The sequence below is a fragment of the Pongo pygmaeus genome, chromosome 10 (genome assembly GCF_028885625.2).
Source record: "Pongo pygmaeus isolate AG05252 chromosome 10, NHGRI_mPonPyg2-v2.0_pri, whole genome shotgun sequence".
In the NCBI taxonomy this organism is placed as follows: Eukaryota; Metazoa; Chordata; class Mammalia; order Primates; family Hominidae; genus Pongo; species Pongo pygmaeus.
The window spans coordinates 78,243,513-78,269,484 of record NC_072383.2 but is presented as its reverse complement, the minus strand read 5'-3'; the positions used below and the strand labels follow the sequence as shown (position 1 = coordinate 78,269,484).

General features: G+C 37.8%; 1 protein-coding gene across 2 annotated transcripts in view; it reads right to left on the bottom strand.

Annotated features, from left to right (window-relative positions):
• Positions 1 to 25,972, bottom strand: part of OTOGL (otogelin like) — a 289,364-nt gene that overhangs the window by 168,043 nt on the left and 95,349 nt on the right. Inside the window, exons 1-5 of one of the 2 annotated variants that reach the window (XM_054443472.1) lie at positions 9,393 to 9,451; positions 9,155 to 9,252; positions 7,776 to 7,815; positions 6,656 to 6,704; positions 1,136 to 1,202 (exon numbers count right to left, since the gene is read on the bottom strand). In XM_054443472.1, coding sequence (XP_054299447.1) covers positions 1,136 to 1,202; positions 6,656 to 6,704; positions 7,776 to 7,815; positions 9,155 to 9,252; positions 9,393 to 9,397 — 259 coding nt within the window. In that variant the 5' untranslated portion in view covers positions 9,398 to 9,451. Of the gene's footprint in view, positions 1 to 1,135; positions 1,203 to 6,655; positions 6,705 to 7,775; positions 7,816 to 9,154; positions 9,253 to 9,392; positions 9,452 to 25,972 lie in introns of those variants that run through there. The other variant, XM_054443471.1, reaches the window with a different exon arrangement.

Below are 25,972 nucleotides of genomic sequence, written 5' to 3'. Positions count from 1 at the left end.
TCAAAAAAAGAAAAAGAAAAAAAGAGAAATCTATACTTAAATTTTGATGAAGCAGAAGCCAAAGTCACTGCTGTCACCAAAAATATTCTTTCTTTCATGGAAAGAAAAATTATAAAATTGTCCCAACAAATTATGTTAAAAAGAGGAAGCAAGTAACTGTGAGCTCTAACCCTAATTTTACCATCATCTCCTGAGTGAGTTTTAAAAATGCAAATGAATCCGCGAAAAAATTTCCTCTAATAAGGAGAGGACAAGAGGCAACTGGCAAAACTCAAGCAGGAGGAATTTAACACATGAGGAGAACTACAGAACATCTTAATTCCCAGAAGATAGTTATATAATTGATCATTTGACCACAGTTCTGCCGAAGGCAAGAATTTGAAAACCTTTATGATTCCTCTCCACCTTAAGATCCATTGATCTAAAATGTCTCTTTACTTTTAAAAATGCACAAATCTCCAAGTATATCTTAAGCGAGGAAAAAATATGCTGTTTTAACTTAGTCCATAAATATGGGTAGAAAAAAAATGATGTTTTTCATAAACTTAAATGCAGTTTTTTCCACTAGGGGCACATCTATATTTGCAGTTTATCTTAGATCACAGTCTTGCATTTTTCTGATGAAGAGATGTTAAATATTTAGATAAACAAATGTATTGCCTTTAAAAATGTATTTACAGTCCTGCTTATTCTCCTGAAAACAAATATCAAATGAAAACTAGTGAGGATCATTGTTATTTTTAACACAACAGTGATAGTTTCTATTTCATAGTTACCACTCAAATTAAATTTCAAACTACCACCAGCATTCTGCTTAATGGAAATGGGGAATTGGTAACAAAAAATAGGGATCAAAGAGCAAGTAATTGATTCACAAAAAAATAGTTTCTGACATCCAGTGACATCTTCCCTGGTCATGCAGTTATCAGGTTTGTCTAAATGTTTGGCCCTGGTTATTCTCAGAAACAATTTAAATTTCTCTAAGAAGTGAACTTAAATTATTACTAAGTATGACTACCATCCTGGCTCACTTTCCTTCATGTGGTATATGGAAACAATAAATACTTGATTCAATATATCCCCCAAAGGGATTTTCTGAGAAAGCAAATATGAAAATCTAAGTATAAACACTGACCTTTTATTTTGCTCTCACCCCAATTAATAGCATCATGGAAAAAGTATCTCGCAGAAGTAGCTTCAAACTTTGAAAGAAAGAAATGAGAATGCAAGACAGTTAAATTATTTAATTCAAGCCAAACATGCAAATTGGCAAATCTAGAAAATAGCTACAAATACAGAAATGATAAAGTGCTGACTTTATATGTTCTGGGGTTATTGAGGCTTATCATCTCCATGAGGCAGAAAGGGTTCCTCTGAGGTTGTGGTTAGAAGACTTCATTCAAGTCTTGGTTTTGCCTCTTACATGACTTTGACAAGTCATTTACTTTCTCGGCTCTCTGTTCTGTTCTCACTTCCCATCCTCCCTCCCCTTCCCATTATCCACTCTTCCCCTAGCCCTCGATCCCTCCACCCACCTCATAACCTCATGAAAGGAGCCTGGTTGGAGTCTAACCTTTGGAATAATTGACTGCTTTGCCTGCAGAAATAGCTATTCTCTGACACTTCCAGGTGCAGATAGGTTTAGAAAAAAAAAAAAAATGCATGGGACTGACAGACCAACAGACAGTGACGTCCTGCCTGCCTGCACACCAATCGGTAAAGAAAACATCCACAGAAGCATCTGCTGTTTCGGTGCCAGCGTGTCACCTTCAGGCCCCAAAGAGCTGACTGACACTTTAAAGTTCATAGAACATTTAAATATATCTTTTTATAGAGCCCAAGGTAGTTCAGAGTAGTAGTAAACAGCATGAATTTTGAATCAAACGGAGCTGGATTAGAATCCTGACTCTGTAATTACTTACCCTTAGGCAAGTTTCCTAACCTCTTAGTGCCTCTGTTTACTCATCCGTAAAAGGGGAACAATAATGGCACTTCCCTCGTGTATAGTTAGGATAATGAATTAAAGCCATATACGTGAAGCTTACATACATAGTGTCTCACACAGAAAATTAGCAATAAAGAGATTTATGTCAGTCAATCTAAGCAATCCAGATGAAATTTTAAGGTTTTTAAAAGATCTATATGGCTAAGTAGCAAATAGTTGTGGCTTACTAAAACTAATCAATTGTGGATTATTATTCCAACTCCATACCAATTGAGTGTATGGGCTAGGGCAATATTCTTTCCAATAGCACTTATATTTCACCAGAATAAACACACCCAAAACTTGCCAAATAATTGTCAAATTAAGTAGCAGATGTTATTAGAAAAACTGAAGAAGGGGGAAAGATAAGAAGGATGGGAAAATGAGCCATGTGACTTCAGGAACAAAGTTGTTTCTCAACAGATTCTAGTCTCCCTTACGTGAAGTTTTATTTTGACATTTTCCATCTCAGTACTTTTTTCTTCAACAGGAAAATCTACCCGTGCTATATAATTTTTTTTTTTTAAGAGATGGGGTCTTGCTGTGTTTCCTGGGCTGGGCTTAACTCCTGGACTCAAGCGATCCTCCTGCCTCGGCCTCCTGAGTAGCTGGGACTGCAGGCGCGTGCCATCATGTCGGCCCATGCTATATAAAAGACACACTCTCTCACTATTTGAAGATTTCTTTCTAAACTCTTTGCCCCACACAATGGTTTCAAGTTCATTGTCTCCTGTTCTCAATACTCCCAGGTCTTATCCTCACTGTTCAATCTCCCCTTTTTGTCCTTGCCTCTGCCTTCAAACCAAATTAGATGAAACAACAGTCTATGACCTCAATTCCCTCAAGACGGCAAGTCTTATTCTCTCTTCAGCCACATTGCTTCTGGCTGCCTAAATCTAACACAGCACTGGATATTACCGGACACCAAAACCTTCTTCCTTTGGCTCCAAAATGATTTATGTCTATCCCTTTAATGGAAGCCAATCATCTCTGATACTCACTAAAAGTGTATAATGACTTCTACTCTACCTCATAGGGCCTATCGCCTTGAACAAATTATTCAACCCACTCAGCGTCAGTTTCCCAGTCTATAAAATAAAAGTACCTGCCTCACAGAATTGTGAGGATTCAGTGAAATGATGTGAGTAACGCACCAAGAATAGTGCCAGGCACATAATAAGAGTTGTAAACATGCAGGCCGGGCGTGGTGGCTCACACCTATAATCCCAGCACTTTGGAAGGCTGTGGTGTGTTGATCTCCTGAGGTCAGGAGTTCAAGACTAGCCTGACCAACATTGTGAAATCCCATCTCTACTAAAAATACAGAAAATTAGCCACGGTTGGTGGTATGTGCCTATAATCCCAGTACTCAGGAGGCTAAGGCAGGAGAATAGCTTGAACCCAGGAGGCGGAGGTTGCAGTGAGCGGAGATCAGGCCATTGCATCCAGCCTGGGCAAGAAGAGCAAAACTCTGTCTCAAAAAAAAAAAGAGTTGTAAACATGCTACCTGTTTTTATTATTAGGCAAAAACTGAAAACATTGGATAACACTAAAGCAAGATAAAAATACATAATTTGTTTTTTCCTCCACATCCTTTAACCTAACTCAATCCACATCTCCTTTATGGAAATTAGAATGACTCCCTAGCACACCACCTCTCTGGCTACAACAACATCCTATTTATCCAGCATCCCATAGCATCATAATACATTTCACCAAGGCTAAGGTGTGACATGCAGATTTTATTTATTTATTTATTGACATATTTGAACTCAGAATGTCATCTTACATTTATAATTGGAGCATATTTATTTTTTATGTCATGTAAATAATGGTAAATGATTGAAGTTGTCTTGGATTCAATGAACCAGTTGCACAGAAATGACTTCTTCATAAGCCTACCTCCATAACAGGTGGAGTTTCTAGATAACAGGCACTGCTATTCTTGTTTATATCTCTAGCACTGTCCTTGGTATGTCATCAACAAATACCAACTGAACTGAAAAAAGAGACATGGTTCAAATGGGAATCTGTCTCCCAAGGGTGTTTAGAGCCACAACTGCAGCAGACTTTGTTGATACCTCTCCCCACATCCTCTCAGCCCACCTCTGAATTCACCTTGGAATTCATCTGGATTTCTGTGCACATTGAAAGCCTCCAACTTCAGCACCAGCTTCTTTCTGTCTTTGCCTGAGGGCAGAGTCCAAGCAGAAAAGACTACAGAGAGTGACTTCCTGGAGATTTTAGGCTCTCCAGAGGCTTCCCTCAACCTAGAAATTATTCTAGGACACATTCTACATGGTTCTTCAGAAAGTCTCCAATAAGACTGAGCTCCAGCTGCCTACAGCAGAAAGCCCCTCATTAATGCACCCCATATTTTATTTTCTCCCTTCTTCACATCATTTTCCTTTCTCCTTTATTTGTACACTTTCCAAATAAATGAGCTGCACCTAAGTCTATGTCTTAGGGCCTGCTTTCAGGAAAGGAACTTTTGGAATGTAATGCAAATGCAAAAAAGTCCCAGGCAGTAGGTGCATGTATTCACATGACTGATAAGAGGACAGCCCATCCTTCCTCTTTCCTGATTACATCTCCACAGGATGGAGAGAGGCCCAGGGAAATACAGTCTTGAGATGGGAAACCACTGCAGCACACAAATACACTATTTACAGAAGTCTGCGTCTGCCCTTTCTTGCTCACCTCATTGCCAACATATTTCTGCGTCCTTATTTGTGCACTTATCTACCCATTGGTGCTCTGTCTTCCTAGAGCAGAAGAGTGAATCTATGGATAAGAATGGCCTTGTAACACATGAAATTCCAATTCTAAACAGCGCAGTGCAAGATTATGACCTCATTGCCCGCTCTTCTTTTAAAAATTGTTCAGAAAATAAATGATTTTGACACATGTTTTCTAGCCTTAGGAAGTAGAAGTACAAGTCTCCTGCTCTTCATTCTCTCTAAAAGGGAGTAAAGTATACAAATTCTGAAAACATCAAAATGGACAACAGTATAACCCCAATTTGACACTTAAGTATATCAGTACACAAAACATTCTTTTTAAGAAAAATAAAATGTATTTCCATTCCATAGACAATCCTTTGCCTATTCTGGTGTCAGAGGTGCTCCAAACAGAGTGGTTCCACCTTGAATAGGGGCTGGGTAAAATGAATCTGAGATCTGCTGGGCTGCATTCCCAAGAGGTTAGGCATTCTTCGTCACAGGATGAGATAAGAGGTCAGCAGGACTGGCGTCACAAGATACAGGTCATAAAGACCCTGCAGTAAAGAAACTGGCCCAATCCTGCCAAAACCAAGATGGCAATGAAAGTAATCTCTGGTTGTCCTCGCTGCTCATTATACTCTAGTTATAATGCATTAACATGCTAAAAGACACTCCCACCAATGCCATGACAGTTTACAAATACCCTGGCAACATCCAGAAGTTACTCTATATAGTCTAAAAGGAAGAGGAACTCTTATTTCTGGAAAATTCCTGTCCCTTTCCTGGAAAAGTCATGAATAATTCACCTCTTGTTTAGCATATGATCAGAAATAACTACAAGTATACTCAGTCAAGCAGCTTATGCTGCTGCTCTGCCTATGGAGTAGTCATTCTTTCATTCCTTTACCTTCTTAATAAACTTGCTTTCACTTTACTCTGTGGACTTGCCCCAAATTCTTTCTTGCATGAGAACCAAGAACCCTCTCTTGGGATCTGGGTCACGACCCCTTTCCAGTAACAATGGAACAAAAAAAAGGTCTCTACTCTTGATAAGAATAAATCAGTTCTGTCTTCTAACCAGACACAACAGCATATCAGATCTGTCTTCTATTTAACTACTAATTATCTTCAATTAACACTATAAAATACACAAATTCAACATCTATCACAAAATGCTAATAAAAACTATTTGCAATTCAACATTTAACAAAGGCTTCCCTGAATATTTAAGCTGTCTGCTACATAAATACTCAAATCATATTCCTTTTCAAAGAAATTCCTTTACTAAGTTAGGATTTTGTATTTTACCATCCATCTTTTATAGAGAAATATTTTTAAACCCATCCATTTGAGCATTCCAACCAGTTTGAAGAAATTGCAATTATCCAATATCCTTCATATAAAGGCACCCGGGCAAGAAGGTCTCCTCAAACGCAGTGCTACGCTGCCCCTCCAAAAAAAACGTTACCTATTCAGAGACACCCACAATTTAGATTTATCAGACATTATAAAAACTTTCTGTCAGGACATCAGGACATATCTGATGCCCTTTTGCAGTATTTAACTCATATTATTTACACCTTTTTCGGCCCCTTTTTCCGTGTATATTATTGTTGTCATTGTCCTAACTGATATTGTGCTTAATTTTTAAACTACTTCTAATTTTCTGGCAAGTGCATGGGATTAAATGCCTCAAGCCTATTAGTAGGTAACTGAGCTGAAGAGCAAAAAAAAGGGTATTTTATTCCAAACAAGTCGATGTGACCTGAGCGTGAATTCGATGGTTGTAGAAAAGCAACAGAGGTTACTTTGCTTCTTCCTCCTCCTTCCTGTCTTGTTCTTAGCATTTTATTCCCCTCCACAAAGGTCTCATTGTTGAAGTGACAGCAGAGTCCAAAACAGAATGGATTATTTCTCTGCCTCTCTCTCCACCTGAAGCATAACCTACCTGTGCTGCTAAAAGAGCTCTTTTCTGTCGATTTTCATTAAACCCGTTTCTGGAAGAAAACAAAAAGAACTTGTATAGTCAAAGGCCCCTAGGCAACCTGAACAAGCCTTTCCCAAGAGAGAGCTGGTGTTTTCCTCCTGATTTCCATCACTTTATCAAAGCGGTCTTTCTTGGTTTAACATTTAAAAAGTCCTCCCTCCCCTTTCTGGAGGGGTTAGATTTGGGTGGTGGTGCTGTCTCATTTTACAAAATTCAGGAGTGCCCCCAAATTTCTCCAGTCTTTGATGTAAACTGAATATTAGGAAGGAACTTTGAGATGGAAAAATAAACAAAATAGTGTAACATTGTAGCACCAACCCTTGCAATATTTTCTCCACATGACTTTGCAAATCTAGTGAGCTCAGTATTTGTACCTTCCCTTTGTTCAAACAGTACTTAATTCTCTCCTGTGCTATGTCATAAAGGGCAAGTTAACATTAATGTAAGTAAAAACATCAAATTGCAATTTATCAAAATCAAATGGCTAATAATTCACTAAGACATATATTTGCTTTATAATGTTTTCTGTTTTTGTGTTATATTTATCAATAAACATTTTATTTTTAAAAAATCAAATGGTGAATAGAATTCTGCTTTTCATTAAGCAGATCAGTTTAGTCCAAAAAATGATTTTCATTATTTACTGCTAAAACTTTTTTTATTTTTATCATTAAAAACTGTGTTACTCTGCTAAAAATGAACATAATACATTTGTTATCAATAATGTATATTCATAATAATGTAAAGGATAATATTATGGAATATAACTTTTTTTACAAACCTTTGAAATGAAAGTAATATCTTTTTATCTTTTTAGTACTGACAGTCACTAAAGACTCCTCTTATAATTAAAATGAAAAGAAATACTTTGTAATTAAAAGGAAAGGAAATATTTTCATAAATAAGGATATGAATGCTAGATCATTTTTAATCTGTAGAAATGTTTTTTAAAGTATATTTCATGCTTTTTTGTAAAACATTTCACTCATTTTTCTCAAAAGCAGATATAGTTGCCTGCTGAGGTTTGCTCATTCCCATTAACTTTATGTTTTAGAGGACACAAAGAACAAGAAATACTCACTTTGATGTTCCCATCAATATAGATGACGCACAAATATATTCTGCCAGAGACAAATATATAAGAATAAAAAAAATTATCCAAATATATTGGCTACATGTTCTAGTTGTTTAAAAGAACATTTTAACCTAAATTCTAAAATTCTGGTTGAAGTTTGCTGTTATTTTTGCATTTTTTAGAAGGATTTGACCAGCAAATTTCTTGTGAGACACTGAATGACTGATAAGCTAAAAAGAAAGGGCAGTGTACATGGATTTACACAGAGACACCATGCAATTGAACAGGCACTAGCCTTGGAATCAGAGATCCAAGTTTTAGTTCTAGTCCTACCACTTAACTATATGCCAAGCTTAAACAAAATACCAAGCACACCATAAAATGATGGTGTTGGGCCAGTTATCTGCAAAGTCTCCTCAGCTCTCAAGATTCTGTGACATCGTTCTCCTCGGGGTTTCAGTCACAACTGGAATTGGAAAATAGCACCTTTGACCTCTGTAGTCTTTTATACTTAAGCAATTTCTCCAATTTCCCCTACAAGCTCCAAAGCATACAGACCTTTACAGGGATTAACAATCAACAACTGAACATAAATAAATTCTTTCCCCATTTTTTTAGGTGTGATAAAGTGCTTATCTATTAAAAATATATAATATATATTTCATGAATTTAAAATACTCCAAGAAAAAATGTGTAACAGGGTAAAACTAGTTCCACAACATGCTGATAGTTATGGAACCAGGTGAAGGCATGTGAAGGTGTGTTATGTCATTTTAATTTTGTGTATGTTTATAAGCTTTCCATAATAAAAAGAAATCAAATAGCAAGAAAATTTATTAATAAAATTACCATAAAAATAATTAAAATCAATTTTTACCCCCAGATGTTAGTTATTTTTAAACATTTTTTTACTATTCTTTGGGCTGATGGCATAAAGAAAGTTTAAGTACTCAATTGTTCTTAGTTTATTATAAAACTTCAAATGTTTAAATTGCAAATAGACAATTATTTTAAACCATCTTTTAGAAGAAAAAAGTTGGAATCAGAGCTTCTTCTAATACAATTGCATATCGTGATAAAAGCATGATTTTAACCAGTCATTTAAAAAAGATTCAAGAAATGAAAACTAAAAGGTTCTAGTACAATTGCATATCATAATAAAAGCATGATTTTTAACTAGCCATTTTGCAAAGACTCAAAAAATGAAAACCAAAAGATCCAAATTATCTACATTATTAAGAATTTTTTAAAAGGTGATCTGAGTATCATTTAGTACAATTCCTTCTAATGACTTCAAAGTGCTTTATAAGGGAAAACTATTTGTATAAATTGTAAGAGAAACAAAAATACAATAAATTAACATAAAAATTTAATTGAGTTCTTACCTTGTAATGAAAACAGCAGTACATGAAGCAAGAATATACTCCAAGGTATCATTAAATTGAGTTTTCTTACAATGTTCATTTCAGTGTAGCCTTTCTCCCTGAAATGTAACCAAATTGATGGTCTTTATTATGATGGCATCTTAGAAGTATGCATATTTGTAGGGTACTCAAATTCTAATAAATATAGCTATGTAATAAAGTAATTCAAAAAGGAATTCCAGGCTTTTCAACTACATACAGCATCTGAAGCTTTAGAACTTGCAGGCAATCCTTTGGCTGAGTCTCTCATTAGTGATGCATGGCAGCTTCTTACCTGAGCCCGTATTAGTTACACCCACACCTGCACATCATAGGCCTTTTTAGCCTATATCAACCTTTTTACCTTCTCAAGACAGCAGCATTAAAATAAAAAGAAATATCTCTTGATATCTCCTGAAGCCACAAGAGATAACCATTATTCCTAATAGTTGATCTAATCTTTGCATTTTAGAATTTTATTCATAAAATAATTACTGTCCTTTGAAAAAGGGTGAAATAAAACCCTGTCAATCTTTCCTAGAATGTCTACATGTTCTTGAAGAATTAAAAGTTTTCTTTAGGAATTAAAAAGTGCACTAAAACTATGTGCATCTATTTTCAAGTCCCATTACAGTATAGTTTAACTTGACATGTTCATGGGCCCACAGATATTTCTGTTAAACATTCTGCAACAAAAGTAGCAATTTTTAAAAAAAGATAATATTCTATACTTCACTTTAAAAAGAAAATAAAGTAACTCACCCAGCCCTGAAAACCTTCCCTTCACACCCTGTTTTTCCATCCTCTGTGACAAATACCCAATTAAACAACAGACTTATTATTTCAGCAGTAGGGGCACTCCTCTTTAACAGGGATTGACTGCTTACATTGGCATGAGAAAAGAGCTCTAATATATCATAATGAATTTTATAGATCTGAGCCCCATACATTAGTGAAAACCATGCTTATATAGTGGGTGCACATTTCTACAGCAGATCCCATGAGTTAACTGCACTATTATCAAAGTCATTTAACAGACCAGTGTGCAGTAGTAAGGAATGTCTAACCACACAGAAGTACTTTATGAAACAAAAAGGCACAGCAGTTGTTAATATCCTGTTGTACCCAGACAACTCTCCTGCAATGACTTCTGAGTCTTTTCTATTAAGTATTCTTGACATCCCAACTAATGTTACATGGTCCAACATTCATTATATAAACAGTTTCCTGTTTGTGTTCCAAATCCAATAATCATTTACTCTTGCTCTAGATGACCATAATTCCTTTCCATTGCCAAAATAATAGCTAATTCCATGAGCCAACAGATGTTTGTCTATAAAGGAAAAAGCTTAAGCACGAAAATACAAACAAATTTCACTAAAATTATAAAGTAGTTATGTCACTGTCCCCCCTCCAGCACACACACGTACACACACATTCACACTCATTTTGAATTTTTAATGAATAGGTTTAATTAATTGAAGTGTAGTATGTGTTTAATATTATTTATTGAAAGGTTACTAGTCTCTTACTCTTGAACTAATTAGACAATAATATAAATCTAACATAATTAACTTATGTATAATTACATTCCAAATATTAGTTCAAAAATATATATTTACTCAACCACAAGCAAAACTATAAAATATTTTAGATTCTTAAGAATATGTGACTACAAAGTAAATTAAAAGGCTAAGGTTGAAATCTGTTTAGAAGACAATACTTTTCCCCAACAAAATATTTTTAATTAAGGGAATTAGTTTATGCAGAATGTTTATTGACTCTTTCTGGAAAGAGTTGAAATGTACATAACCAATATGCATTACTAAGTCCCGCCCTTATTTTACAATAGTTTCTCTTGCCTTCACAGTTTCCCATATAACTTAACCTACAATATGAAAAATCTATAAATCATACTTCAGGATTATTTTTCCTAATCTAGTAACTGTTTGACTTTTTGCTTGACTTAAAAATTTCCAAAAGTCAGGGCTGGGCGTGGTAGCTCAGGCCTGTAATCCCAGCACTTTGGGAGGCCGAGGCAGGGGGATCACCCGAGGTTGGGAGTTTGAGACCAGCCTGACCAACATGGAGAAACCCCGTCTCTACTAAAAATACAAAACAAAATAGCTGGGAGTGGTGGCGCATACCTGTAATCCCAGCTATTTAGGAGGCTGAGGCAGGAGAATCACTTGAACCTGGGAGGTGGAGCTTGCGGTGAGCAGAGATGGCGCCATTGCACTCTAGCCTGGGCAACAAGAGTAAAACTCCATATCAAACAAAAAAAAAATTCCAAAAATAACAGCTATATGGAAAAATCTTAAGCATAAACCAAAGTTAAATTTTACAGTTCAATAAAATAAACATTTTATAATAGTTATTTCTAACACTACTAGAACTTGGTAAAAAAAAGTTAGTAAGCAGCAATGTAAAGTCATGTGAAAATTACGTGTTTCTGATACAAACTTTGGTATTTTTATATACTTAATTAAAATGTAGTAACTCTGAACTTTTCATCTCAAGTTTCATATAGTATCTTTAAAGTTTTTATTCAAAAGCATCACAGTCATTTTCACTGAATAAAGTTGAAAAGTTCAAGCCTGTATTACTTGACATTTTTATGACTATTTTTCTGCTTTGAACTCTGTGTATTTAAACACTGTTAAGTGGTTTTGTCTGGTAGAATTTGACCAGGCACAGTGGCTCACGCCTGTAGTCCCAGCACTTTGGGAGGGAGCACTTCAGCTCAGAAGTTTAAGATTAGCCTGGACAACATGATGAAACTCTGCCTCTACAAAAAAAAAAAAAAAAAAAAAAAACAATTAGCTGGGCATGATAGCATGCTCCTGTAGTCCCAGCTACTATGGAGGCTGAGGTGGAAGGATCGTTTGAGCCCAGGAGGTCAAGGTTGCAGTGAACTGAGGTCACACCACTGCACTCCAGCCTGGCAACAGAGCAAGACCCTGTCTCAAAAAATGAAGAAAAAAATAGTAGAATTTGTAAGAGGAAGCCTCAGGGTTGTTACTATTTTATAGATAGAGCAAGCTTTGGTGTATGTCTTCTCTCTGCTCCTCTTCCATCCAGGCTCATAGTAGGAAAAATGTTAGAAAGGGAGAATGAACAATGACAAAGAGAACAATAACCAAAATCCCAAGTCCTTTTTCAACTAACTACATTATGAACTCGATACATGAAATGGTAGCCTGCATGAAAATAAGCAAAACAGACTTCCTTAAATAGCTACAATAGAAGAGAGTTTAGATGAAAGATTAGACTCAGAGCCACAAAACACAGAATTTCTGACTGTTGCTACATGTAATTATTACTGTCAAAATGTAATTGACAGCTTTTATATTTCATTCCACCCTGACAAAAGAACTTTGGCAAAAAGTAAGCCAGCCACCAGCTTGTGAAGTGATATTAAGTTCATAAGAAGTCTGAGACAACTACATAATGCAAGCAATAAACAGTTCCCTTTGTGCTACAAAAGCACTGCACATTTTCCCACATGGAATATGATCTTTAGAAAGTGACACCTGACAGCCTATTGGCCTCAACCCAACATGTTAAAACAACTGTGAAGAATGGGAAAATTTTTATTGAGTAGTATATACGTCAATAATAACAGGATATTTGTTATGAAGCTCATCATCTTTGAAGAAAGTTAATTTCTTTGGTGATTTATATAACACTCATTTTTCATCAATTGACAACAAATTTAAAGTAGATAACATTTGACTCCCATAATATCACATTCTGCTAGTGAAATGCAAATACTCTTTACTTGTGTTACTAAACCTAACACATTTCAAGTTCATAAATTTTATCCAGAATTTATGTTATCATTTGAGCCAGCAAATAGAATCCTGTATCTTTAAAATGATGTTTGCCACTCTGAATGTAACTGTCTTATTACAAGATAGTTTGTAGTATTCTATTTATGCTTTCTGGATGTGTGTTGCTTGGCAATTTCTGGGATGTTTCATATAATTTTAGAAGTGGCATCTATCTTACCTTTTCTGAGTAAGGATATGATTATATTTCACAAGCAGTATCTGTGTTGGTCGTGATTTCAATTTAACAGTCATCCCCAGAAGTTAATGTGTTATGTTTTATAGCGACATTTGTTTTTCAACTTGCTGTGATGCTGTTGATTTGTAATATCTAATTGATACCCTGAAAGAAGTAATGTTTCTCCAACTAAAGTTTTCTCTTGTCAACATTTTAGCATCAAGTTCAGTTTCTGCAGCTGTCTTCATTCTCTGAACTACTACAACACTTTGCACTTGTACCATATAGTGAAAATATTAATGTAAGGCACTATTTAATACCATAAAGTTGGTTTCTCATGCTTTGAATTCCTTTATATCTTCAATAATTTTTATGTACTTACTTTAGAGTTGTTGAGAAAGAATGTCATTTCAATTTTTTAGTGGCAGTAGGGGTGGTTCTAATCTTGTTGTTTGTTGTTCGTTTCTCTCACGTAGGATAGATGACTTCATGGATTCTGTAATTTTGAATTTGGGATCCATGTCTGGCAGGGCATTTTATATGGGAATCCTTTACCACCAAAGTTGAGGATGTTCCCCTCCAAAAAAGATTTTGTACCAACTTCTGCCAAGTGCTCCAGGGAGCTTCACGTTAATTTCTCAGCTTAAGAGTTCACAGATCAGGGGGAGGAGCCAAGATGGCCGAATAGGAACAGCTCCAGTCTACAGCTCCCAGCTCGAGCGACGCAGAAGACGGGTGATTTCTGCATTTCCATCTGAGGTACCCTGTTCATCTCACTAGGGAGTGCCAGACAGTGGGCGCAGGTCAGTGGGTGAGTTCACCGTGCACCAGCCTAAGCAGGGGCGAGGCATTGCCTCACTCGGGAAGCGCCAGGGGTCAGGGAGTTCCCTTTCCAGGGGTGACAGACGGCACCTGGAAAATCGGGCCACTCCCACCCGAATACTGTGCTTTTCCGACGGGCTTAGGAAACGGTGCCCTAGGAGAGTATAGCCCGCACCTGGCTCAGAGGGTCCTACGCCCACGGAGTCTCGCTGATTGCTAGCACAGCAGTCTGAGATCAAACAGCAAGTCGGCAACGAGGCTGGGGGAGGGGCGCCCGCCATTGCCCAGGCTCGCTTAGGTAAACAAAGCAGCCTGGAAGCTTGAACTGGGTGGAGCCCACCACAGCTCAAGGAGGCCTGCCTGCCTCTGTAGGCTCCACCTCTGGGGGCAGGGCACAGACAAACAAAAAGACAGCAGTAACCTCTGCAGACTTAAATGTCCCTGTCTGACAGCTTTGAGGAGAGCAGTGGTTTTCCCAGCATGCAGCTGGAGATCTGAGAACGGGCAGACTGCCTCCTCAAGTGGGTCCCTGACCCCTGACCCCCAAGCAGCCTAACTGGGAGTCACCCCCCAGCAGGGGCAGACTGACACCTCACACGGCCGGCCAGGTACTCCAACAGACCTGCAGCTGAGGGTCCTGTCTGTTAGAAGGAAAACTAACAAAAAGAAAGGACATCCACACCAAAAACCCATCTGTACATCACCATCATCAAAGACCAAAAGTAGATAAAACCACAAAGATGGGGAAAAAACAGAGCAGAAAAACTGGAAACTCTAAAAACCAGAGTACCTCTCCTCCTCCAAAGGAACGCAGTTCCTCTCCAGCAACGGAACAAAGCTGGACGGAGAATGACTTTGATGAGCTGAGAGAAGAAGGCTTCAGACGATCAAATTACTCCGAGCTACGGGAGGATATCCAAACCAAAGGCAAAGAAGTTGAAAACTTTGAAAAAAGTTTAGAAGAATGTATAACTAGAATAACAAATACAGAGAAGTGCTTAAAGGAGCTGATGGAGCTGAAAACCAAGGCTCGAGAACTACGTGAAGAATGCAGAAGCCTCAGGAGCTGATGCGATCAAATGGAAGAAAGGGTATCAGCCCTGGAAGATGAAATGAATGAAATGAAGCGAGAAGGGAAGTTTAGAGAAAAAAGAATAAAAAGAAACGAGCAAAGCCTCCAAGAAATGTGGGACTATGTGAAAAGACCAAATCTACGTCTGATTGGTGTACCTGAAAGTGACGGGGAGAATGGAAACAAGTTGGAAAACACTCCGCAGGATATTATCCAGGAGAACTTCCCCAATCTAGCAAGGCAGGCCAACATTCAGATTCAGGAAATACAGAGAACGCCACAAAGATACTCCTCGAGAACAGCAACTCCAAGACACATAATTGTCAGATTCACCAAAGTTGAAATGAAGGAAAAAATGTTAAGGGCAGCCAGAGAGAAAGGTCGGGTTACCATCAAAGGGAAGCCCATCAGACTAACAGCGGATCTCTCGGCAGAAACCCTACAAGCCAGAAGAGAGTGGGGGCCAATATTCAACATTCTTAAAGAAAAGAATTTTCAACCCAGAATTTCATATCCTGCCAAACTAAGCTTCATAAGTGAAGGAGAAATAAAATACTTTACAGACAAGCAAATGCTGAGAGATTTTGTCACCACCAGGCCTGCCCTAAAAGAGCTCCTGAAGGAAGCACTAAACATGGAAAGGCACAACCGGTACCAGCTGCTGCAAAATCATACCGAAATGTAAAGACCATCGAGACTAGGAAGAGACTGCATCAACTAACGAGCAAAATAACCAGCTAACATCATAATGACAGGATCAAATTCACACATAACAATATTAACTTTAAATGTAAATGGACTAAATGCTCCAATTAAAAGACACAGACTGGCAAATTGGATAAAGACTCAAGACCCATCAGTGTGCTGTATTCAGGAAACCCATCTCACGTGCAGAGACACACATAGGCTCAAAATAAAAGGATGGAGGAAGATCTACCAAGCAAATGGAAAAGAAAAAAAGGCAGGGGTTGCAATCCTAGTCTCTGATAAAACAGACTTTAAACCAACAAAGATCAAAAGAGACAAAGAAGGCCATTACATAATGGTAAAGGGATTAATTCAACAAGAAGAGCTAACTATCCTAAATCTATATGCACCCAATACAGGAGCACCCAGATTCATAAAGCAAGTCCTGAGTTACCTACAAAGAGACTTAGACTCCCACACATTAATAATGGGAGACTTTAACACCCCACTGTCAACATTAGACAGATCAACGAGACAGAAAGTCAACAAGGATACCCAGGAATTGAACTCAGCTCTGCACCAAGCAGACCTAATAGACATCTACAGAACTCTCCACCCCAAATCAACAGAATATACATTTTTTTCAGCACCACACCACACCTATTCCAAAATTGACCATATACTTGGAAGTAAAGCTCTCCTCAATAAATGTAAAAGAACAGAAATTATAACAAACTATCTCTCAGATCACAGTGCAATCAAGCTAGAACTCAGGATTAAGAATCTCACTCAAAACCGCTCAACTACATGGAAACTGAACAACCTGCTCCTGAATGACTACTGGGTACATAACGAAATGAAGGCAGAAATAAAGATGTTCTTTGAAACCAACGAGAACCAAGACACAACATACCAGAATCTCTGGGATGCATTCAAAGCAGTGTGTAGAGGGAAATTTATAGCACTAAATGCCCACAAGAGAAAGCAGGAAAGATCCAAAATTGACACCCTAACATCACAATTAAAAGAACTAGAAAAGCAAGAGAAAACACATTGAAAAGCTAGCAGAAGGCAAGAAATAACTAAAATCAGAGCAGAACTGAAGGAAATAGAGACACAAAAAACCCTTCAAAAAATAAATGAATCCAGGAGCTGGTTTTTTGAAAGGATCAACAAAATTGATAGACTGCTAGCAAGATTAATAAAGAAAAAAAGAGAGAAGAATCAAATAGATGCAATAAAAAATGATAAAGGGGATATCACCACCGATCCCACAGAAATACAAACTACCACCAGAGAATATTACAAACACCTCTATGCAAATAAACTAGAAAATCTAGAAGAAATGGATAAATTCCTCAACACATACACCCTCCCAAGACTAAACCAGGAAGAAGTTGAATCTCTGAATAGACCAATAACAGGAGTTGAAATTGTGGCAATAATCGATAGCTTACCAACCAAAAAAAGTCCAGGACCAGATGGGTTCACAGCCGAATTCTACCAGAGGTACAAGGAGGAGCTGGTACCATTCCTTCTGAAACTATTCCAATCAATAGAAAAAGAGGGAATCCTCCCTAACTCATTTTATGAGGCCAGCATCATCCTGATACCAAAGCCTGGCAGAGACACAACAAAAAAAGACAATTTTAGACCAATATCCTTGATGAACATTGATGCAAAAATCCTCAATAAAATACTGGCAAACAGAATCCAGCAGCACATCAAAAAGCTTATCCACCATGATCAAGGGGGCTTCATCCCTGGGATGCAAGGCTGGTTCAATATACGCAAATCAATAAATGTAATCCAGCATATAAACAGAACCAAAGACAAAAACCACATGATTATCTCAATAGATGCAGAAAAGGCCTTTGACAAAATTCAACAACCCTTCATGCTAAAAACTCTCAATAAATTAGGTATTGATGGGACATATCTCAAAATAATAAGAGCTATTTATCACAAACCCACAGCCAATATAATACTGAATGGGCAAAAACTGGAAGCATTCCCTTTGAAAACTGGCACAAGACAGGGATGCCCTCTCTCACCACTTCTATTCAACATAGTGTTGGAAGTTCTGGCCAGGGCAATTAGGCAGGAGAAGGAAATCAAGGGTATTCAATTAGGAAAAGAGGAAGTCAAATTGTCCCTGTTTGTAGATGACATGATAGTATATCTAGAAAACCCCATTGTCTCAGCCCAAAATCTCCTTAAGCTGATAAGCAACTTCAGCAAAGTCTCAGGATACAAAATCAGTGTACAAAAATCACAGGCATTCTTATACATCAATAACAGACAAACAGAGAGCCAAATCATGAGTGAACTCCCATTCACAATTGCTTCAAAGAGAATAAAATACCTAGGAATCCAACTTACAAGGGATGTGAAGGACCTCTTCAAGGAGAACTACAAACCACTGCTCAAGGAAATAAAAGAGGATACAAACAAATGGAAGAACATTCCATGCTCATGGGTAGGAAGAATCAATATCATGAAAATGGCCATCCTTCCCAAGGTAATTTACAGATTCAATGCCATCCCCATCAAGCTACCAATGACTTTCTTCACAGAATTGGAACAAACTACTTTAAAGTTCATATGGAACCAAAAAAGAGCCCGCATCACCAAGTCAATCCTAAGCCAAAAGAACAAAGCTGGAGGCATCACGCTACCTGACTTCAAACTATACTACAAGGCTACAGTAACCAAAACAGCATGGTACTGGTACCAAAACAGAGATATAGATCAATGGAACAGAACAGAGCCGTCAGAAATAATGCCACATATCTACAAGTATCTGATCTTTGACAAACCTGACAAAAACAAGAAATGGGGAAAGGATTCCCTATTTAATAAATGGTGCTGGGAAAACTGGCTAGCCATATGTAGAAAGCTGAAACTGGATCCCTTCCTTACACCTTATACAAAAATCAATTCAAGATGGATTAAAGACTTAAATGTTAGACCTAAAACCATAAAAACCCTAGAAGAAAACCTAGGCATTACCATTGAGGACATAGGCATGGGCAAGGACTTCATGTCTAAAACACCAAAAGCAATGGTAACAAAAGCCAAAATTGACAAATGGGATCTAATTAAACTAAAGAGCTTCTGCACAGCAAAGGAAACTACCATCAGAGTGAACAGGCAACCTACAAAATGGGAGAAAATTTTTGCAACCTACTCGTCTGACAAAGGGCTAATATCCAGAATCTACAATGAACTCCAACAAATTTACAAGAAAAAAACAAACAACCCCATCAAAAAGTGGGCGAAGGACATGAACAGACACTTCTCAAAAGAAGACATTTATGCAGCCAAAAAACACATGAAAAAATGCTCACCATCACTGGCCATCAGAGAAATGCAAATCAAAACCACAATGAGATACCATCTCACACCAGTTAGAATGGCAATCATTAAAAAGTCAGGAAACAACAGGTGCTGGAGAGGATGTGGAGAAATAGGAACACTTTTACACTGTTGGTGGGACTGTAAACTAGTTCAACCCTTGTGGAAGTCAGTGTGGCGATTCCTCAGGGATCTAGAACTAGAAATTCCATTCGACCCAGCCATCCCATTACTGGGTATATACCCAAAGGACTATAAATCATGCTGCTATAAAGACACATGCACACGTATGTTTATTGCGGCATTATTCACAATAGCAAAGACTTGGAACCAACCCAAATGTCCAACAATGATAGACTGGATTAAGAAAATGTGGCACATATACACCATGGAATACTATGCAGCCATAAAAAATGATGAGTTCACGTCCTTTGTAGGGACATGGATGAAATTGGAAATCATCATTCTCAGTAAACTATCGCAAGAACAAAAAACCAAACACCGCATATTCTCACTCATAGGTGGGAATTGAACAATGAGAACACATGGACACCTGAAGGGGAACATCACACTTCGGGGACTGTTGTGGGGTGGGGGGAGCGGGGAGGGATAGCATTGGGAGATATACCTAATGCTAGATGACGAGTTGGTGGGTGCAGCGCACCAGCATGGCACATGTATACATATGTAACTTACCTGCACATTGCGCACATGTACCATAAAACCTAAAGTATAATAATAATAATGATAATAATAATAATAATAATAATAATAATAATAAAATAAAATAAAATAATAAAAAAATAAAAAAAAGAACAACAAAAAAAGTTTACAAAAATAAAGAATTTAATTTTCCATAAAAAAAAAAAAAAAAGAGTTCACAGATCACAGAATATAAATTCAAATCCCAAACATAAAGTAAAGTAAAACCAAGTCCCGTTTCTGTTTTGTTTTTGGTCTCTGGTAATACTCCTTACATCCTAGTGAACTCACTCAACCATTTACATGGTTGACTATTTTATTAAATTCAGTACTTCCAAGTACTTTATACTTGGAAGGTTTTTATATCATGTAATCTGCCATATTATTAAAACCAAACCACCAAGCATCAAAAATTACATGCTTTTATTTTCTATGTTACTTTATATATTTTCTTTCTTACTTTTTCAACTTAATTACAACTTACTTAGCTTACTTACAAACAAAAGTTCTTCAAAAGAAATAACTGTAAATTTGTAAAGAAACATGCTATACTTGGATCCAATTATTTAAACTATAAAACAAAACCTGTCAAATCCCAAATGTCATGACTGGATGACTTCATACAACACCAAGGTTCCAAATCAGACACCTGGCAATCTAATTTATGACAAGAGCCACTGGAGTGTCAAACATTAGCCTATCATCTTCTGCTTCCCCTATATTGGCAAGATTGATATGGAAAACTGCCTTTGGAGATATGGCATTACTGTGATATTCAACACAGCACAAATCAGTATAAAAACATAACTTAGAAGGAACTATGCCCTTCCTTTGAATTGAGAGTCAAAAAAAGCTTGATCAGCCCATAAAAAAGGTTTCCCCTTTATCTTGACATGACCTCTTCCCATACCCCCAGCCTGAATTAGAGTCTTACTGAGTTACATGCAAAATTGTTATCATTCTCTCCCAAAAGCTGCAGTGAAAATACACTAGTTCCCTTGGAAGGTTTCCTTCAGTCTTCTCTTCTAACAAGATAAGCTTATCAGCTTTACTGAGAATACAGAAGTGATTCTTAAAACTTTGGTGTGTGTAAGGATTACCCAGCGAACCTATTAGAAGCACAGATTCCCAAACCATCCTTCACGGCATCTCATATTTTCTCACCAAGTCTAAGGGGATTAGGCATCTGCATTATGATAAAAAGAGAATCTAGTTTCTTGAGAAAATTAAATACTAGTTCATTCTAGTAAGAAAAAGAAGTCCAGGCAAATTACAAATGTGAGAGCGCTGACAGATTCCACTGGAGGGGAAAGAAACAGTGGATGGAAAATCTCACTACCCGCTACCGAGCAGTTTCCTGTTCAGGAAAATGAAGTAGATGTGTTATTTAATTTTGGTACTCTTACCTCGCTCTTTATGCAGAGAAACTCCTCCCACTCACAGCCTCTGTTCCATTGGCAACACATCTTTATGACCCTCACTATGATTGGTGGAATAATGGTGATGCCCTCCACCCCCTCAACAAAGATGTCTGTGTCTTAATTTCCAGAATCTGTGAATTTTACTTAACATAACAAAACAGCCTTTGCAGATATGATTAAGGATTTCAAGATGGGGAGATTATCCTGGATTATAAGTGTGGGCCAGAGAAAGGGTCCTTATAAGTGGAAAAAAAAAATTGAAGATGGAAAAAGCAGTCAGGAATGAGGCAGACAGCTTCTAGAAGCCAGAAAAGGCAAAAACGGATTCTCCACTACAGCTTCCAGACAAATACAGTCCTGCCAACCTCTTGATGTTAGCCCAGTGAAACCTATTTCAGCCTCCTGGTATCCAGATCTATAAGATAATTTTCCATTGTTTTAAGCTATTAAATTTGTGGTAATTTGTTACAGCAGCAAAGAAAATGAATGCATTCACACTCTGGCCACCAGGAATAGGCACTCGATGCTAAGCAAAATAACATATTAGTAGTCCTAACACTTATCTAATTCTCATTCTCAGGTATTGAAATGTAAATCACAGGGATAAAGGTCATGTGTTGACATAGGGTTGTGGGCCCTGGAGCTTTGTGGTCCAGCAGAAGTGGAGATGGCAACTATTTTTCAGTCATGTGCATGCTATTAAATAACCAAAAAAATAGCTATTCTGCAGAAAGAAGTAGGAAAATGGAGCAGATGTTCAGAAGGAAGCAAAGATACAAGCGGTGGTTTCCATGACTACCTCTATCCAGTAACTCTTGGTTCTGTTTCTCTGGAGAACCCTGACTAATAACATGGCCTTCTGCTGAGGGGTAATATGAATTAGATGGGGGTCTACTACTCCAAGGTTCCCAAATCATCCATTTAGACATAGAAAAAAATGGAGAATTGGAATGTATACATGCAAAAAAATAAAGGTACATTTTCCCAGAAAAACCTCCTTGAAAGATACTAGACAGGCTGGGCGCGATGGCTCACGCCTGTAATCCCAGCACTTTGGGAGGCCAAGGCAGGCGGATCACCTGTGGTCAGGAGTTTGAGACCAGCCTGGCCAACATGGTGAAACCCAGTCTCTACTAAAAATACAAAAAAATTAGCCAGGCGTGGTGTCGCGCGCCTATAATCCCAGCTACTCGGGAGGCTGAGGCACGAGAATTGCTTGAACCTGGGAGGTGGCGGTTACAGTGAGCTGAGCTCACACCATTGCACTCCAGTCTGGGCAACAGAGTGAGACTCCATCTCAAAAAAAAAAAAATTAAAGAAAAGATACTAGACAAGAGGACAGATAAAGGTTGTAAGTGAAAACCCGAAAAGGAACAGAAATGAAGTGCTGTGAAGTTATCTCAATACCACCAAGCCTTCTGCTGAGTCCAGCTCACTCTTCTGCTATCAGGAGTCAGAACCAAGAGAACCTGTGAGTTAGATTTCTATTAAGTGCTCCATTGGTGGGAGTCAGGGAAACTTCAATGACACAGGGAAGTTCTGACAGGATTGGAGATCTGTCAGGCTCTTTTTGGCACTGAGTGGCTTCAGGATAAAAGCATTCATTTAAGAATCAGATGGTAGAATGCAGACAGCAGCAGGCAGGAATGCCTTTGAATTGATTAGGTTATTATTCCCAGTTCTTCATTCATTGCCTCCCTGACATAGAATTATAGATATGTCTTTGCTCTTCTAGGTACCTTTATTATACCTCCTAGTGAGGTAGAAAAATTATATTTTCCCTGCTTGTTGATGTTTGAATTGGCCAACTGACTTTCTCTGGCCAGTGTAATGATAGCAGGCATAACTTCTGCAGAGGCTTGCTATGTGATTGAGAGTTTTGGATGATTCTCTTTCATTTATGAAATCCGTTAGAAGTATATGTCCTGGGTAGCCATTAGTTCAAGAGAATGAGGAAACATGTGAAGAGGACTCTAATGGGGTTTGGATGTTTGTCCTCTCCAAAATCATGTTAAAATGTGACCTCCAATGTTGGATGCAGGGCCTAGTCAGAATTGTTTGGGTCATGGGGAACAGACCCTTCATGAATCACTTTGTGCCCTCCCTGTGGTAATGAGTTACCATGAGATCTGGTTGCTAAAAAATGTCTCGGATCTCCCCACCTCGCTCTCTTGCTCCCTCTCTCGCTATGTGACAGTCCTGCTCCCCCTACACCTTCCACCATGATTGGAAGCTTCCTGAGGCCCTCACCAGAAGCAGATACTGGCACCACACTTCTTGTACAGCCTGAAAAACCAAGAGCAAAATAAGCCTCTTTTCTTTATAAATTACCCAGTCTCAGGTATTCCTTTATAAAAATGCAAAACAGACCAACACAGACTCCAACGAGAAACAACCTCAAAGAGGTTTCTTTGGCAAGAGAAATAATTCCCCAGGCCTAGAAGAAAGCATTCAGTTCCACTTGCCTCCATAGGTTATGCCTAAGGGCTACTACCTCTGGGAAAACAGATGGGAGGTGCCACAGGGTTGTGGCATCTCTATAGGCAAAGGGGCACCAATATCTACTGTATTTTTCCACCACAGCAAAGCTATTTCTTGCTTCTCTTCTAGATTAAATTTAAACATTATCCTTTTGGTGTAGGCGTCCTCCATTGCCAAAGTGTTCAGCCTTCTCTGTGATGTAGATCATTCATACCACTGCCATTTTTCTCATCACAGTATATTATATATTTATTTCTGTATGAGTCCGTCTTACCTGCTATGAATTTTTGAGGGCATGACACACATTATAATATCTTCTTTTCCTCATTACTGAACACAGTGTTTCAAAAATAGTTGCTGACTGAACAAATTAATGTAAGCCTCTGCTATAAGACCCTGGGGAAAGCAGAGTTATCAAAGCCTCTTCTTGCTCAGTGTTTTTGTGCATGGCCTCAATCCAATAGACGAGGCTAACTCCTCCACGTGGATGAATCTAAGCATTGCCCTCCACAGGTCAAGCTAATATATTTGAGCTTGTAAAATGACATCTCCCAAGTTCACAAGCCAAGGGCTCAAGGAGTCTTGGATGAGGGTTCTCAATCATTGAAAAATATCTATTCATTTGTATTATGAATTCAGGTTGCAGTTACAATAGCTTTGAAGATGAAGGAGAAGAAGGAGTACAAAAGCAATGGATAAATCACAGGAATTGTCTTCATAGAGAAAAGTGGGACATTAAATATCCCCCTCCTTACCTTTCCTTGTTTCTCCACAGTCACATTTATTTGTGGACACATAACCTAAGGCAGGGCACTATTTCAATCTCAGGAAATTGTGCTCCCACTCTTAACTACTCCTTGGCACTTATGATTTAATTAATTTATATTCCTATTTATCTTTCATGTGTATACCTGTCACTTCTACTAGGTTTATAGGTGATTAAGAGCTGGGATCTTGATTTATGCATCTTTATATTTCCCCACAGGCTCACATGCAGTATTTGACCTAGATTAATGCTTAGTAAATATTGTTAGTGACAATGATGATAATGATGATGCCAATGGTCATCTCCTTTTCCTGATGTGCTTGTAGAGCTCAGTGGGAAGGATTGGAGCATGGGGTGAAATGTAATGGGAAATGAGATTAGAAAGGGAGGAAAAGTTCAGATGATACAAAGCCCTATGTTTCAACTAATTTGTATGGACTTGATCCTGTAAGCAATTGAGATTCATTAAGTTTCCAGTGTCATTTTGTTTAAAGCTATCTGATAGTAATGTGCTGCAATTCAGCATCCAACATCTGGCTTTCCTCCTGGTTTGAGCTACATTGCGTGCAGCCGCACACAAATATCTCACAAAGATCTCTTTTCATATAGACAAGAGAGAACAGAGACTCCTAGAAGCAGGCAGAGAGAAAAAGACAAGAGATCATGAAAATTATTAATAATTATTGATATAAGTTCTGGGATATTTATTATGAGTAAAACCATACATTAGATGGTATGAATTCTATACAAATAAAACTTACACAAATCATCTATTAAACTAATTCAATGGGCACTATTATTCCATTGATAAGCAGAAGAAATAGCTAAACGAATAAGATGGCCTCTCTCTTCAAAGATTACAATTCAGTGAGGAAAATGACATTAAAATCATGATAAAAATAATCATTCAACTGCAACTTGTGTTATTAAATAAAAATACAAGATGCCCTGAAAGGGCCTTGCAGGAAAGGGGAGGATCTAGAAGGTCTTCTAGGAAAGGGTTTTAAACTGAGAACTGGAGTTAGCCAGAGAACCAAGATTCTACTAAGCAGAGAAAATAGCTTATGTCAATGTTTTAAGAAGGAAAAAGCGTGGTAGGTTTGAGGAAATAGAAGACCTACTGTGACTGGAGCAAAGTAAGCTAGGGAGAGAATGGCACAAGGCTGGGATGTGGGTATAGCAAAGTGAGGTCGTTCAAGTGCTTTGGGCCATTGTAATATTTTGAATTTCATCCTAATAACAGAAGCTAAAGGCAAGTTTGAAGCAAAGGAATAATATAAACAGTATTGTGTGCATGCATATATGTACACATATACAAATATATTGCACATAAATATGCACACACATATTACAGGTTATGTATATTTTAATTTCAAGATCACTCGGTATTCAAGGAGAACAAGGCTAAATGGAGGAAAACAGCCACAGGAAACCACTGTAGTTCACAAGAGATGATAGCTATTTGGTCTAGGATGGAAGGTATG